The 16,692-nt window shown below is 52.9% G+C and overlaps 1 protein-coding gene across 6 annotated transcripts in view; it reads right to left on the bottom strand.

Annotated features, from left to right (window-relative positions):
• DGKZ (diacylglycerol kinase zeta) overlaps nt 1–16,692 on the bottom strand; it is an 80,690-nt gene that overhangs the window by 28,631 nt on the left and 35,367 nt on the right. For 4 of the 6 annotated variants that reach the window (XM_024214818.2, XM_029911449.1, XM_029911451.1 and 1 more), the window contains 9 exons: nt 8,570–8,678; nt 7,410–7,505; nt 5,592–5,669; nt 5,180–5,236; nt 2,021–2,089; nt 1,441–1,512; nt 983–1,099; nt 823–894; nt 193–288 (listed from right to left, as the gene is read on the bottom strand). In XM_024214818.2, coding sequence (XP_024070586.1) covers nt 193–288; nt 823–894; nt 983–1,099; nt 1,441–1,512; nt 2,021–2,089; nt 5,180–5,236; nt 5,592–5,669; nt 7,410–7,505; nt 8,570–8,678 — 766 coding nt within the window. Of the gene's footprint in view, nt 1–192; nt 289–822; nt 895–982; nt 1,100–1,440; nt 1,513–2,020; nt 2,090–5,179; nt 5,237–5,591; nt 5,670–7,409; nt 7,506–8,569; nt 8,679–10,031; nt 10,520–16,692 lie in introns of those variants that run through there. The other 2 variants (XM_029911447.1, XM_029911448.1) reach the window with 1 other exon arrangement.

Here is a 16,692-nt window from a genome sequence, read left to right as displayed (position 1 = left end):
TTAGACAGAGGTGAGAGGAATCTGCAGTCCTGGGTAGTCAGGCAAGGCCTGGCCTCAAGAGGAGATGCCAGGGAGTAAGCTGCTTCTGTATTTGCAGCTGAGACATCACCAAACATGCTGGATTCTCAGCAGTTGGGATGCAAGGCCTCCATGGAGCTGGCTATCCAGGAACATGTCAGAAAATGTCCCTACCTGATTCCCACCACTCTTGGGGTTCACAAACACCAGCAGGGGCTTCATGAGTGGGGCTGGCGTAGGCTTGATGACAAAGGGTTTCCATCGCCCCTCCTGCAAGAGACACCACAACACCATCAATAAACATGGGGAAACACAAGCTCTTGCCTGCAACTGAAATTTAAAGACACTAAGGTCTGAAGTTGGAGACAAACTACTGAACATTCCAGCCACCCCCAGAACCCTAGCACCAGGATCCACCCTCCCAGCCCCAAGGGCAGCAGAGGATCCACCCCCCATAGCCCTAGCACCAGGATCCACCCTCCCAGCCCCCAGGGCAGCAGCAGGATCCACCCCCCAGGGCCCTAGCACTCCAGTGAGAGTGGGATCCACATGCCAGCCTTTCTGTTCTTTTTAAACACCCCTTTGAGATATCGTACAATTGCAAATGACCCTCATATCCCAGCACCTTCCCTCCACCTCATTTTTCTCCGCTCCATGTCTCAGACCATACCCTGTGACCAGCAATCTTCCTTCTCCAACTCCCATTCCCCCCCCCCCCCCCCCCCCCCCACCCTCCCTCCCCCACCCCCCCTCCCCCCCCCCCCCCCCGCCAATTCCCAGTCAACACAGGCCTCATTCTCTGACCTCCGCCCCCTTTTTGCTGGATTTCCGCTTGAACGACGTCCTCTTCTTTTTCTTACTGGATTTCAGTGTATTCTAGCAAAGGAGAAAAACCATGTCAGCAGCTGCCAGTCGAGCAGGAGCTGCTAATTAAACAGGAGCGAAGCCTGAGGGAGCGACTCACCTGGGGGCGCCGGACCCGCAGAATCCAGGTCGGCGGGACGACGACAGCAGCATGAGCCCCCAGCGAGCACGGCTCCTCAATGCATTGCAGCATGAAGCACGTCACCTTACTGTGATACTGCGAGGGAGACAGAACGCAGCACTCGATTGCTGAAGCCTGGCCTGGGAAGCCCAGTTCTGAACACTCACAGCACCTCTGCCTCCAGCAGGGAGCGCTGTAGGAAATGCAGCAGGAGCCTAACAATGTGAAGGCTCCCAACAGGAGGCATTGCAGGAAAAGGGCGGGAACCCTGGCTGTGAGAGGCGCTCCCAGCTACTCCAATCCCAGCCTCTCTCAGTAAGAGGTGCTGCAGGGTATGGAGCAGGAGCAGCAGCTGTGGGGAGCTTCCAGCTTGCACCAGAATGCACCTGGCCATCAGAAGTCATTAGGCCATTAACTCAGAGTAGGGCTGCACTCACCGCTTGCTTACACCAGGAACAGCTGATGGCTACAATCTCCTTGCTGTGAAAGGCAAACTTCTGCTGGAAACCCTGCAGAGGGAAGGAGGCGGGTCGTGAGGCTCCTGACAACTCGCCGCAGTGCAGCGAGGGGCGCACAGGAAGAGGAACAGCAGCTCCCCAGCTACGGCAGATGTTAGCCACAAGAGTCCTTCTGCAGCCAATGCAGCTCAGGTCTCAGTTGGACAGTTCCCTACCCACAGCCCTGGCATGAGGGAATTCAACATGTTTGGGACAAGTATCTCCGGACCCGAGGGCAAGGACCCAGCCAAAGGTGCCTGGGGGGTCCCTCCAGAACAGATTGGGAAATCAGTTTGTGTGGAAATCTTATGACTGGATGGACGTGGGGATTGAGGGAGTGCTGTCTGTGCTGCCAGTAGGCGGCAGTATGGGGAATGGTAGCATCACTGCCTGCGAGGGGGCTGCCCCCTCCCAGCAGGGCTTGTGCGCATCCTGCTCCAAGTGGTTCCTCTCTATGTTCCCCACACCTACCACCTTCCCCTTCCCTGCCTAACCTCAGCTTTTCTTCAGCCCTTCTCACCTTTCCGCACTGCCGGCACTTCCCTTCCTGGCGTCTCCGGTGCACCCAGTGATGCCGGACGACTATGGGCTAAACGGAAACACAAGGGCCAGGTTCAAAGAGAACGCAGAGAAAAGTACGGACTTGATCCTGTTAGCACACTCCTTGGCTGGGACCCACAGTGGCCTGGCCTCTTCTGTGGCCCATACGGAATGGAATCCTCCTTTGTAATCTCTTTAGCGCCAAGAGGATACTGCAGAAGCCCCATGGAACATCTCAGCCCAGACACTGGAGAGATTCAGAAGCACGAGCACTCAGCTCTGGGAGAGGCCAGGGAGATGAGAGCCCAGACACAGGGTACCTGACTGAGATGCCAGGTGCCTTATCCTCCAGTGCTGCTCTCAACAACCCCGAGGAGAAACCCATGTGGGGAGGGGAGGCGGAAACCCTATCGTGAGGTGCACGTCAAAGGTTTGTTCTGGTACATTTGGGGGGCAAAGAGAACACCCAGGCATGTTTGCATCATGAGAAAGGAATCTCAACCAGGCTTGGTTGAAAACGCTGGAGAGAACTGTGGGTGAGATGAGCTTCTTTAGACAGGAGGGTAACTTGTTCATTACGTTTAGTCTCTAGAAAGGTATTGTGATTTTGTATTATACGTAACCATTTGTTTCCAATATTCTTACTGTCACCTGACTCTCTGTTCTTTGATAATAAATGTATTCTTGTTTTCACTGGGAATATGTGTAAGTGCTGTGTGTTTAGCAGAGCTGTGTAGTCAGCTTTGGGACAGCAGGCCTGGTAATTCTGCGAGCGTCCCGTGGAGCAGGGGCTGGACTCTAAAGGGGATGCTTGGAGGACAGGGAGGTTAGGGTGCCTATTGCTAACCTGCAGAGAGAAAATAAGGTCTGCGGAAGCTTGGAGGGGAGTGTTTGTGTTGCTGGAAGCTGATGGAGTCAGGGAGCTGACACACAGCAGGCACAGACAAGACTTCCTCACCCTAACGGCAGGTGACAGCGAGGTGCCTCACAGCCCTGGGTACCCTGGGAAGTGTCACAATTATGACGAATAATCAGAAAAAGAAATGCCGTGAATCCACGCTGTCCCCCACCCCCCATGGCAAACCATTTCTCTGCCACAGGCCGAATGGAAAACAGATGCCCCACCTAGCTCACGGTCACAGAAGACACACTGGAGACACCTGCGGCCCTGAACACAGATGACGAAGGCAAAGAGCTGAAACTGCTGAGCTCCAGACCACATCAGTCACTGAGGAGAGAAATTAAGTTCCTCCAAGCTCCCTCTGCTCACCCTGTTCTCCCAGCAGTCCAACTTAATCATGAGTGGAGCTAAATCCATATGGCGATAGTCAGCCAGCACGTGCTGCCTGAACTGGCGCCTCCTCACGCTGGCAACAACAGAGTGAGGGTCATTCAAACAGAGCCATCTTCTCTGTGCCTGAGCCTGGGAGCCCCGTGGGGCAGGGGCAGCTCGTTCTGTGACAGGGGACCGCCAAGCACAGTGCTGGTCCCTAACAGCTACCGGGATGGCATGTCCACTCTCCCCAACCAGGGGAGTAATTTTAGGGAGAGATGGAAGAAGGAGGCAGTACATTTCCCCCAGCTTGTACTGGGTGGTGAGGAGGGGGAAAAGTGGTGCGTCTGTTTAAACACAGCGTTTCTTCTCTCTTCCCCCCAATTTTACTCCTCCATCTGGAGGGGAGAAGGAAGAAGCACAGGGTGGGGAGCATAGGGGAGTCCGAGTTTGCTGCTTAGTCCAAGAGCACTCTCTGCCCCCCTTGCTGCCGAACAGCTGCTGTCCATGCATTCACACCTTTGTTTATTCTTCCTTCCCTAGGTTCTGCTTCCTACTGTACAGTGGTTGGAATGATGAATTCTGGAGGGTGCTTTCCTTATAGCACCGTCAAGGTCTGGGATCTAACCCCTATATCCTGGTTAAAGCTGGTAAGGTAAGTTTGAGGGATAAGAGAGCCCAGATACCATAACGATGGGCACCTTGGAAACAGATTGGATTAGATTCTCTATGGAGACCGCAGAGGAGAGATCCTTGGGTGCTTCTAATCTAAAAGCTAGTGCAGTAGCTGTTCAGGTGAATCCCAGGTGTGCGTATTCCCCATGGAGATCCCTGGCCTACGTCCTACCAAAAGCTCCTCTGGACATGTCTGCTAGTTTGGAACTGCCTTAGGGACTAGTTTGTGTGGATACTCTCCAGTTCCCTCCACCCCCACCTTTCAGCACCATGGAGAGCTCCACATCCCTAGGGAAGGCACAGGGTGCTGTTGCTGGTCACACCCCTGCAGCACAGAGGTTTGCAGGAGAGCTCCTGAGGGGGCATTACTGCGTTTCTCCTGAAAGCGGTGCTAGGCAGCCATTTACTCCTTCCTGGGTCGCACTGTAGGGCATACTGGAGAGATGGCAGCAAGGGGCACCACACGGGAAATGGTTTAAAGTGCTACAGTGCACGTTTAACCTGGCCTGGACACAGCCATGCAGTACAGACTATAGGGGACAATCCTGCCCTGGCTGGGAGAGATGAAGTAGATAGGACCTAACAGACATACAAGTCAGAGTCCCCACAGGTGAGAGGTGCACAAGAGTTAACTAGGGGCAAGTTCAGGTACTGTGGCAATAAGTGCAGCTAACTGGGCTGGGCGATAGAGCAAAAACCCAGCTCTTCTCCCCGAACTCCACACAACCTTCCAGGAGGCCTGCAAAAGTTCAACTGTTCTTTCATTCTCTCAGGGCCAGCACCAGATGGGCTGAAATTCCTCCTGGGAAAGGCTGGCCTTGAGGTGTCTTTGGCCCAGCCTCGCAGGCCCAGGAGGTTCTGAGAATGCAGATCAGCAGCTGACTGACCAGAAGCGGATCTGCCCCTGAATGATCTGAGATTCGCCCCATACTAGCACCAATCCCGTGCAGGTGCATTCAAAGAAATGCCCCACAGGATGGGTGACCGTGCCCCTTCAGTGCCCAGAGGTTTCACAGGTAGCACAGACTCAGGGGCTCCTGCCACACTTGAAAATGCCCAGACTTTCTGCTGCTTCCACAACAAACCAAGCTAAGCCGCTTCCCCAGCACCCTGAGCCCTCTGCCACCAAACTAGAAGGGGACGGGACTTCCTCCTGGCAAACACAGCAAGCAGTCCAGCTGAGTCTCGCACCTCCCGAACGTTCCTTGATCCCGACTCCCTGAAGGAAGGTTTGCAGCGGAAATTTATCTGCAGATTTAACACACACAAGAGAGGCATCTGTGAAACCATCTACTAAAAGAAACCTACTGGAGTCGTGTTCAATGTGGCAGGCCTGGGAGCCTCCTGGGACATTTGATGCTTATCTGGGATCCTCATCCAACCCCCTACCAAAGGAACAATTCACCAGCCCTTGGGGCTAAAATGCCAGGAGATCTGCTAAAAGTCTGTTTCCCCACTAAACTGTCCCCTCAGGAGGCAACTGCCTGTCACGACAATGGTTAACCAAAGCACATGGGGTTCAGTGCTGGCCCCATGCTGTTGCCCAGGTAAGGGGTAACCAGCTGTTCAGGCCCAGGAGCGACCTGTGTTGGGCTTTACTCACTTTCTCCAGCTGTTCTATGCAGGGCGTATGCACTACAATTTTGCAGGCTGCACACTTGCGTCTGGTCAGAGGTTTCTGCTGAAAAAGGGAAAAGTCCCTATGTTAACGTCAGTATTTATTTACACTCTGGAAGCCTTGGAGCTCCACTAACTCCTCCTCCACTCCGAGGCGGGCACTCCTGAGAGCGAGCAGCTCAGCACGCTACAGGATGGGAAGCCATAAGGATCACCGCAGGTAAAAAGCCTCCTCCCTTGATCTGAATGCTCGACCCTCAGCCTGCCTCAGCCCCGCCCTGGGGCAAGAGGCGAAGGCACTCTCCATTGGCCGATCACTCCTCAATCTCTTCTGACACTGGCATCAGGCAGCCAATCACTGCCACCTGTGGCAGTTTTGGTGCTGCCTATCAAGCTGTGACCCCAAGCTCATTTCACCCAGACCAATGAACATCCATCAGATGGGCACCATCCTCAGACCCCAGCACTCGCAGCTGGACGCAACCTGTACTTAGAGAGGGATGGCTGCAGCGTCTCCAAGGGCGTTGCCCCTATGGGCGGCCCAGCCTGCAGTCATGTAACTGCAGGGCATGGGCTTCCACTTTTTGGTTCTTCCTTATTGCAAGATCCTTCCTGGAAAGTTCTGGAATTAAATTATCTCTTGGGGCAACTGGGGTCACTACAGCCACTCACAAACTCTCTATCAACTCAGCCAGCTGGATCCTAGCCACGGAGATACCCAGAGGCCCTGGCGCCTGCTGCCAGCTCAGATGCAGCAACTTTCCAGACTCAAAGCAGCATTAGCAGCAGGCAGAATCTAGAGCAGAACATTTTCCATATCCCTCACTGGCCCCACAAGTGTTAACCCCTTCTTTGTTGGACCCCAGAATGCCTGAGAACTTCCACTGGGGTTCTCACAACAAATTTTTGGTGGGCTCAGAGTGCGGCCACCAACTCTTGCTGGTGGCCGCTCTAACAATTTTTCCTAAAATACTTGTTCAATTTTAGGAAAAACTCAATAAATATGCACATACACATGTCCAAACCATTGTAATTTATTTATGTGGGTTTTTTTTTGCAGACTCAATAATAAAAATAATGTACAGTTGTCTCTATTCTTTATAAACAGAACAGAAACACAAATAAGGTGCTTAGCATGTTCTTGTCTTTTTTTTTTTTTTTTCTTCTGCATTTCTTGTTGTTTTTTTGGGGGGGGGGGACTGGCTAGCTAGTAAGTCTGCTGTGAAAAGTGATATTATAACTAATATACAAATATCACTTTTCACAGCAGACTTACTCAGCTCCAGCAAGCCTGGGGACAAATTAAGCCCTGGATAGGAAGGTGGGTACAGCGGCAGCAAGGGCCAGGGGCAATGGGAGAAGCAGCGGGGACCAGAGGTGATGATGAGGGCTAAGCTTGGGGCTAGAGCCTGCCACCGCGCAGTCAGGGAATGGAGACTGAAGCCTCACACACAGGGGATGGGGATGGAGCTCAAAGCCACATGGGTGGAACCTGCCACCCCAAGGCTGAAGCCTGACCCCACCACCCCCGGGAAAGTGGGGAACTCACATTGGCTATCTCCCCAGAGGGGGGCAAGGCCCAACCACTGATGGCAGCCCTAGGGGAGGGGCTGCTGCTTTGGGCCCCTCCCTCTATCACCACCCAGCAGGCTGTGGGGGCAAGAAAAGACCTTGGTGGCTGCATTTGAGAAATGCCAGGCTACTGAGTGCAGAAAGGGATCCCCAGGTTTTTCCACTAGGTGGCAGCGCAGTCTTGTATCTAGACCAAGCCGAGCTGACAACGGGGTCACAGTGCCTGACTTACCAGCATCTTGGCCACACAGTTCTGTTCCCCCACATAGCAGAAATCCCCAGAGCCGCTGGTCTCAAACCAGATGTGCTCCCCATAGATTGCAGTTTCCTGGAAGGCACAAGAGATATCGTTGCACTTCTCCAATGGGCAACAAGAGTCCCCTCACTGTCAGGACCTGGCCTCGGATCCCAGCAGTCACCTCCAACATGATGAATATCCCAGCTGACCATCCCAGATCCACAATACATTGTGCTACAGAGCACCGCTGTGATCACAGGCTGCACAGAGGCCCACTCTCCAGAGCCAGGGCATATCCAGAAAACCTGCCCAAAGCTCCCACCATGGCCCAGACATGTCAGAAATGTAAAAGTACTGCCCGTAGGATGCTATCCTGTCTAGCTGTAAACAATGGGGCTGTCCGGGAGAGGATTCTCCTGGGCAAATTCACCTCATTGCTAAGGAGTTTTCCTGAGATTCAGCTTACATTTCCCCCTTACTTCCCGTCACCCGCTCAGCCCCAGTGTCCCATCCGGAGGTTTGCACCCCTCGCTCCGTTACTGGCAGACTGTCACGGCTCCACTCACGCACTGCTGAGCTGAACTGGACACATCTCTCCTCACAGGTCAATCCCATCAGCCCCCTGACTGTTTCTGCTCTTCTCTGAATGCCCTTCACAGTGTTGCAGGTGAGACCCATCCCCTCTCAGCTTCCAAACACAAGGCTTCTGGGGACGAGGGGACCAGAGCAGAAGGCACTATCCCAGCTAGGTCTCCCCACAGTTGTAGAGAGGGATTGTCCCCACCCTGCACCAGGACACGAGGCCTCTGAGGATGCAGCTCACAATGGGTTCAGCTTTGTCTGTGCATCCCCGACAAGGAGAGCAGTGCCTTCCACCACTCACCAGGTCTCCATTCCCACGTGCAGAATGGATGGCTGCGTAGTAGCAGTGGGGAATGAGAGCGAATGCACTGTCTGTTTTCCCCAGCATCAAGGCACTTTACCCAGCAACATCAGAAAGCACCAGCTGCTAGCCACAAGCTACGAATGTCAAAACAGGAGCCACCTGGTACAGCCTTATGGCCCTCCTCCTGGGAATGGCCACAAGCCGAGTCAGCCACTGTAACATCAGAGAGTCCCCTCCCAAGCACCAAGGAAAATTAAAGGCAACCTACACTCCAGTCCACAGTGCTGCGGATCTGCCTCTCTGATTCACTCCTCAGGGCTAGTGTGGGGTTCGGCTGGGCTACCATGTGCTGGAGGCCGGACTTGGCGATGGCTTTCCTGGAAGAAAGAGGGAGGGGTGGCTATAAAAACAGGCGGGAACATAAATGCACGCAAGGCATCATAAGCTCTTCAGAAGGAAGAGGCTAAGGGGGGCAGAGCATCGTTCATTAGTATCACTCAAAGCCAGAAACCTGGGCTGAGGCTGAATTCACTATAATGACAGGCTGGGCAATATCCAACCTTCCTGCATCACCAGCTCATCCTCATGGTGTAAGGTTCCCTGCAGTGGTGAGATATAGGCTCTCACAAGCCACACCTACACAGTATGCCCCTCTAGTGGTGACTGGGCCACAGAGTAGCTTGGGAGTCTGCTAGAGCCCTTGAGTTACAGATCTGGGTTTTGCCCAGGCAGTAGACGCTCATGTTTTTAGATCCAGAGGCCCTGAGGGTTGATGCCCCACTCAGGGGCATCACATTACACACAAAAAGCTTCCGACTTGACCTGGTGGGAGTAGCCCCTCTTCCCAAAGATGGGCAAAGGTCACAAGGGTGGGGACTCTTCCTGAAGACATTGGGACATCCCAGAGATGCCCCCTCTCACTTGAATGTCACAAATGGACAGAGAATCGAGAGCCAGCAGAAGTGAGGCGGAGTGCGGTGAGAAGTGGGGGAAGCAGCTCACAGCCCCTGCTCACAAGAGGCTCTCGCTGTCTCCAGGTCAGCAGCCATTCGCCTGGGACTGACAACCTTAGCAAAGATTTTGACCCCTCCCACCATGGCAGTGCCATTTCCAGTAGCTGCCAGGGCAGGGAGTTGTGCAGCCTCTGAGCCCAGCAGCCAGTGGAGCTGGGCATAGAAAGCCAACTGGAGAAACTGGACACATCCTTCCCCCATCCCAGAAACATCCCCTCTCATGATCCCTTATTCACGCCTGCACCCGGCACCAGCAGCTGGGAGAAGCAGCAAGCACAGGGGTACTGCAAACAGCCTGAAAACAAACTCAGCAGCCAATCAGACACACACAGATGGACAAGAGGCTGATTGGCCTTTGATCAGAGGAGAAGGAAATGGAGACGCTGACTCCCTGGCCTCTCCTAGTCCACAAACCTATGGAGCATATGGCTGGGAGCTGCAGCTAGGCCTGGCAGAGGGTCCTGTGCTAGCCCCTTCCCTCATCCTACCCCAAGGTCCCAAGCAGACCCTCCAGCTCCCTCTCCCCCCCCCTCCACTTGCCCTGATCCAGCAGGGTTTGGTACTCCATGCCAATGCGTCAGCCATACCCTCACCTTCCCCACCCCATGCCAGATAAGCTAGACACCCTATGCCAATCTCTGCTCCCTTCAATACTGCCCCAGCCACAGCCTGGACTATCACTCTGACCGCCCCCCCCATTGGGAACACCATACATACAGCAGCTGGGGGCTCCAGGCTTTAGGGAAGGCACTGGCATAGTTGCCATAGGCAGGCTCCATTCCCAAGCATTCATATATGGTTTCTGATGGCCGCCTGGCTCTAGCAGGAACCTTCCATCTCTTGGCAGCCAGCCGTGCTCTGCATGGTGGGAGCAGAGTGCCTGGCCTGGGGATCTCCCCTGAGAGCAGTGGCTGGCTGAGGCGTCGGTAATAGCCCTGCAGCCCGCAGGCTGCCTTGCTGTACACAAAATCTGCAGGCAGGAGGTGGGTGGAGCGGCGGCGCAGGCAGCCTGGAGCTTGCAGGAGAGACCTCATGCCGATAGGGTGCAGGGCAGGGTGCCTGCTCCTTGGGGGAAGCTTAGCCTGCAGCTCACGCCGATCCAACCTGGCTCCTGAGGCGACAGTCTCCTCCCTGCCACAGCCCTCCTTTAGCTCCTCCCAGGGCGACTCGGATCCAGAGCCTTCGGCACAGGTCATCCGCCTCCCTTCCTCGCTTACTTGGATGAGGCTGGCCAGTAGCATGGAGGGGCCCATGAGTTGGGTATCGATGGTGCGCACCTGGCCCCCGCGCTTCTTCTGGACAGCAAACCTGGGGCTGAGGTGGGGTGGGGTGGTGCTGGAGCGACGCCGGGGGCTCATGCTGCCCTTGTCTGGGGAGCCCAGGCAGGAAAAGCTCTGCAGCTGGGTACTGGACCTGCGGCGGCGCTGTGCCAGCGAGGCCGAGGGCATGCCCACCACGGAGCGCCGCCTGGCTTTGCCAGTGGGCACTGACACAACGCTGGCACGCTGGGAACCCAACGACGACACCTTCCTCCTGAAGTGCCTTTTAAAGAAGGTGTCCATAGTGACTGGGGGTGCCCCGAGCAGTGGCTGTTAACACAGAAACCAGCAATTAAAGGGGGAGGGGCTCTCGTCAAACCTCCTACAAGGTCTGCAAGCCCAGTCAGGGATGGGTACTACCACTCTCTGCAGGGAAGGATGCTACGAGGGAGCTCTGGGGGGACTCAAAGGGTACTGTTGTGAGGGGCATCAGAGAGAAAGAGGAAGGGAGGGGGACACAGGGGAAAGCTAACATGGGGTGCTGCTGCCAGGAGACCTATACCGGATATTACAACATTAGAGGCCAATGCAGGGCAAGGAAACCCCTGCATAAGGCGAAAAGGAGAAGTGGGATGGTGAGAAGCCTGAAGGGCTTTTCTGGTGGTTCAGGAGTTGTTCATGAGTGATGAGGCAGAACACCTAGATTTGGGGACGTCCCATACTGGACCAGCTGGCAGATAGGAGACAAGTCCCAACCCTGCACCCGAGGACAGCTAGGGGCAGTTATCTCCATGCAGGAGATGCCAGCCTGGATTTGCAGCCATTCTCTGCCTTCCAAGGCAGCTGGGGATGGGAATGCTGTGGAGGCACCAGACTCAGCCCCACTAAGGGGTGTACAACATTGCTCCCTTCCTGCCAATATACGGAGCACCTCAAGGATGCTCCAATTTCACGCCCCCCCCCCCCCCGGGGGGTTGCTGACCACGGCTAGGACAGGAGGGAGGGAAAGGTGTTGGGTGTGATCTGGCCTCCATCTGGGTTACAGGGTCCCTGCAGAGATGAGTGCCATTCATTCTGCCCCGGGAGGGAGCGGAGCTGGGACCAAACCAAAGAGGGACAGCTCCAGCCCCATGGTCCAGTTCTGGGAAGGGGTCAGGACTGCAGATCCCAGCCCTTCCACTGAACAGTGAACAGATTCTAAGCCCCCACTTGTCTTGACTACTAAAAAGTACATGTCTGATGGTGCTGGAAAAGGGCATAAGCAGGAAGGAGTCTTCACAGGGGACCCCTACTCCAACCCAGTCTCCTGGTTAATAACAGCGCAACAGTGTATGCTCCTGCAGCAGCTTTCCACAGAGAGAGACCCACAGCACCCTCTTGAGTACAGGACTCCAACCTCAGTCCTAACCGAGCAGAGTCATGGACACCCCTGGGGAGTCTGGGCCTGGGTGCAAACTCAGTCCACCACTTGCTGGTTAAAAGGAGACCTGCAATGACGGAGCACCTCAGCGAGAGTCACAGTGCCACTCTGCAGACAAGTGCTTTTCTTTGGCCCGGTCTATGCTTAAACGTTTTCTCCACATAGCTGTGAAAAATTCCTGTCCCTGAGCACGGTAACTATGCCAACCCCCCCCGCCCCGGTGTAGATGGACGAATGCTTCTGTCGCCCTAGCCACCGCCACTCAAGGAGGTGGATTACCTACAGTGCCAGAAAGACCCCTTCCGTTGCTCTGAGAAGTGTCTACACTATGGCACTACAGCGACGAAGGTACAGCACCGTAGCTGTCCTGCTGTAGCGCCTGCAGTGTAGGCATGGCCTTAAAAGGATGCAGCCACGAAACACCATTCGCCCCTTGGGTTAGGGACCAAGCAAACGTTTAGACCTAATGCACTTGTCCCCACTGAGGCGGTTTCTGTGCCTTTCCCAGTATGCTGAGCTGGGCAGAGTTACTCTCTGCTGCTAGTTCCCTCTGTATCCCGCCTCCATCACCATGGGAGCTGGCTCCTGAGGCTCCTTCTCTTGTACTCTAGTTTTCTCTTTCTATGTCTCAGGGACTAGCCCAGGCTGCTACTGATCTCCTGGTTCCCATCACTGGAGGAAGCTGAAGGATCTCATTGTTTAAACACAAATGCCCTGTCAGCACTGAGTTTACAGCCCGTTCCTAGAACCATTGCTCTGCAAAGAACTTTAGGTAAAAAACCGAACTGACATTTTTTAAAGCCAGGTGTAAATGTTGGACTTAGCACTGCTGAGAAGAGATTCCCTTTAAACCAAACTGACATTCGCCTACATTCTCACTTGAGGATGAGGTAACATGCTGAGCAAGACTGAGCATGGCACAGAATGCTTTCAATGCAGGTATCTGGGAGCTCCCTGCTCCAGTTACACAGTGATTCCTGCTGGATTTCCCATAGTCTGCAGGAGAACAGCTCCCTTCCTGTGCATATCCCAAGAGCGCATTGACGATAGCTCCCCTCTGGGAGATTTTGGGAAGACCCCCTCTTTGCCCACTACACTCTGCTACTCAATTTCCTCCCTCTCCTGCCACCCCATCAATTTCTCTACTCGTAAATTCTAAGCACGGACATTTCAGACATTACAGAATTCTAGACATATCAGATCTTAGCACTCAGTTTACAAGTAGAAACTAACAGTAAATGTAGGGCAGAAGGTGCCTGCCTAGCACTTGAAGAGAATAGAGACTGGCAAGAGACTTGGAGCAGGGCTGGGGAAATAATCATATCTGCTCTGCTCAAAACCTCACTCTTCAGCTGGAGAGAGCTTTACATGACTCTCAAGCTCTCTCTGCCCAGTGCTGTCAGGTTGCCAACATACTGCAGCTGCAGGAGAAAAGCTTTGAGCAGCAGATGGAGAAGGCTTCAGCACTGGCCTGATGGGCACATTTTTAAATGGAGGCGATGTTATTTGACCAGATCCACACTCCCATTCTCCAGCTAGCAATTCTCTTCTGCCTCTCCAAACTTCAGTTTCCAGCCACGTGTCCTCAGCCTCCATCCATTTCTTCTAGCCTTAATCCCAGCTACATAGGGTCGGCTCTTTGAGTCCTTCTTCTCTATTCCACTGTCTTGAAGTTTCTTGGCTAGGCTGCAGCTAATGAAATCCTTTTCTATGACATACATCCTCCTAGGTTTAGGTTTCCCAACCCTTCTCTTACCCTCCACTTTTAAGGCCTGGTCTACACTAACCCCCCAATTCGAACTAAGGTACGCAACTTCAGCTACGTGAATAACGTAGCTGAAGTTCGAAGTACCTCAGTTCGAACTTACCTCGGTCCAGACGCGGCAGGCAGACTTCCCCGTCGACTCCGCGGTACTCCTCTCGCCGAGCAGGAGTACCGCAGTCGACGGCGAGCACTTCTGGGTTCGACTTATCTCGTCCAGACAAGACGCGATAAGTCGAACCCAGAAGTTTGATTGCCAGCCGCCGAACTAGCGGCTGGGTATAGACGTACCCTTAGTTTAACACCGTTTCCTGTATATTCTTCCGATCTTCTTTTCACATGCTCTAACCATCAAAGCCTCAACTCCCTCAGCTTCCCTAGAAGTGGTACCACATTCACACTTCCCTCAATTTGTTCATTCCAAACATGGTCCTCCCTTATAACTCCAAGCATCCACCGTAATATTTTAATTTCCACTGTATTCAATATCTGCCCCTTTCTCTTCCTCAGCCCCCAGCATTCAGAGCCATACAAAAGTGAAGGCTTAATTACTGTCTTGTAGATCTTACTTTTCAATTTGATAGGCACTCTCCTATCACAAACCACTCCGCTCACTTCTCCCCAGTTAGTCCATACCTTTCCTGTTCTGCTTATAAATTCGTTGTTGAGTTCACTATTATCCTGTACTATCTAACCTAGGCACTTGAATTTCTGTGCCTTTGATAGTGGCTGGCCCCAAAGACTTACAGTCTCATTGTCTTCCTTTAGTGTATAATCAAATCTACAGACACACACTTGGTTTTATTTCTGCTGATTTTCATGCCATTTCTTTCAAGTACGCATCTCCATCTTCTTCCACTTACGAGCACATTGTCTGCAAAAACATGCACCTGGATGTTTTCTGTAAGCGCATCAAGCACCAAGGCAAGCAAAAAGGGGTTCAGTGATGAGCCTTGACATTCCAACTCTTACTAGAAACTGTTCAGTTTCTCCACATGGCCTTTTAACTGTGGTAACAGCACCCTCATAAATGCCCTGGACAAGTCTGATATAGACTTCAGGTATCTGCTTCATTCTCATACACTACCAGCCAATCTCTCTCGAAACACAGTCATAAGCCTTCTTAAGGTCCACTAATACCATGTGCAACGTTTTCCCTCTTTTTTCTATATTTTTCCACAGCAATCTTAATGCAAAGATAGCATCCATTGGTGACTTGCCTGTCACGGATCCAAACTGATTGTCACTGACCTTTACTTTTCTTCTAGTCTCTTATCAATAACTTTCTCCCAGATCTTCATTGTGTGACTCAAGAGATTAATGCTGCCGTAGTTACCACAGTCTTGGTAAGTAAGAGATAGTGAGCGTATGATTAACTCCTCCTTCCACCTCTGCCTGGCACGTAAAAATCCTAGAACTGTAATTTTAAGCTAAGTATCATTACATTACAGTAGCATAGTGCGGGAAAGTGGGAGGCATGATTGTGCACTGCAGGGGTCTTTGAAGTTCTAGCATGGGTGTCTTGTGGGCTACAGTCCTGCTAAATCGAAAGTGAACACGAAGGGCCATGTCTACACGGCAGATTTTCTGATATTCTCCTACCATTGCACTAGCATCATGCAGCTCCACCACAGTGAGCAACAGTGGCAGGGCTAGCACAAACTGGCCAACAGAACTTTAACTACCATGTTATCTAGAGCAGCTCTGAGCAGCCTTACAGAGTTGCTAGCGCACTGGTGCGTGGTCACACTCAGGGTCATGCTGGTGGTATGCTAAATGCCTGGATGCTGCTATTGTGGTGGGTGGGAATGACTTGTCTTAACACCATTTCCTTCCTTTTTCAGGTTGACATTCTTTAGAGCAAATACACTTGAGCAATCTGAACTCTGAGCTAAAAGGTTTTGTACAGTACTTTACTATGGCTCCTTCTATCTGGAAGGGTCCCAAAGTGCTACATCCAGTACACACAAGAATCGTGTTGCTTACTGTCGGGGTGGGACACACATGGCAGCTATTTAACAGCTGCACAGCAATGCTACACAACATCTTAGATCTAAGATGGAAGAAGAAACCCGTGTCCAGTGGAAATTGCAGGGAATTTTAGAGCAGGTTGGCAGAACAAAATAAATCTTCCAAACCACGCCATGGGATCTTTTAGGGCCTGCTTGGGGTTTGTCTCCACAGCATTTTTTGGAGCGTGCGGGAGTGAGCCCCCCCAGCCCGGGTTGACAGACTCCGGCTAGTCAGGCTTGTGCTCTAAAACTAGCTGTGTCGTCGCGGCTCAGGCTGGAGCTCAGGCTCTGAAGCCCACCCCATCACTAGGCTTTGGAGCCCGAGCTCCAGCCAAAATGGCGATTTCAAAGCACCAGCTGCTCAGCTAGTTTTAGACTACTAGTGCGAGCCCTGCTAGCCCGAATCTATGAGCCTGGGCTGGGAGGCTTGCTCCAAAATATGCAGACATACCCCTGAGGGATAGGACTAATGTGCTTTGGCAGTGCTGTAGGTGGGGAGGACTAGCAAGGGGGTGCCGCAGCCCAGGTTTGAGGGGCAGAGCTGTGTGCAGAGCCCAGACCTGAGGGAGGATTGCATGTTGGGAGCAAGGGGCATTAACAGACCCCACAACAGCCATCGGTCTCAGCCTTTCAGATTTCTATGATCTTGCTGTGGTTTGGAAGCTTTTTAAAATAGTCTTTGATGGTAAGATGGGAAGGAACGTTTAGTGCCTGTGATTATTCCAGAGTGAACATGACTCGGGATACATTGGATAAAGGGGCCTTGCAGAGGCAATCTGGCATTCACTGGGGTGGGGGAAGAGAAATAATGTCGCATACTCCAGGGCCCTGCATTATTATAATCCCTCTGTTCTCACAACATGGTGGCTTTGATCTGCTAATGATCTGCCATTAGGGTCGTGATGAGCTTTCCTAATGGAAACCA

Source organism: Terrapene carolina, unplaced genomic scaffold, assembly GCF_002925995.2.
Source record: "Terrapene carolina triunguis isolate 2854851 unplaced genomic scaffold, T_m_triunguis-2.0 Scaffold96, whole genome shotgun sequence".
NCBI classification, from domain to species: domain Eukaryota; kingdom Metazoa; phylum Chordata; order Testudines; family Emydidae; genus Terrapene; species Terrapene triunguis.
This window is presented reverse-complemented; position numbering and strand designations above follow the sequence as displayed.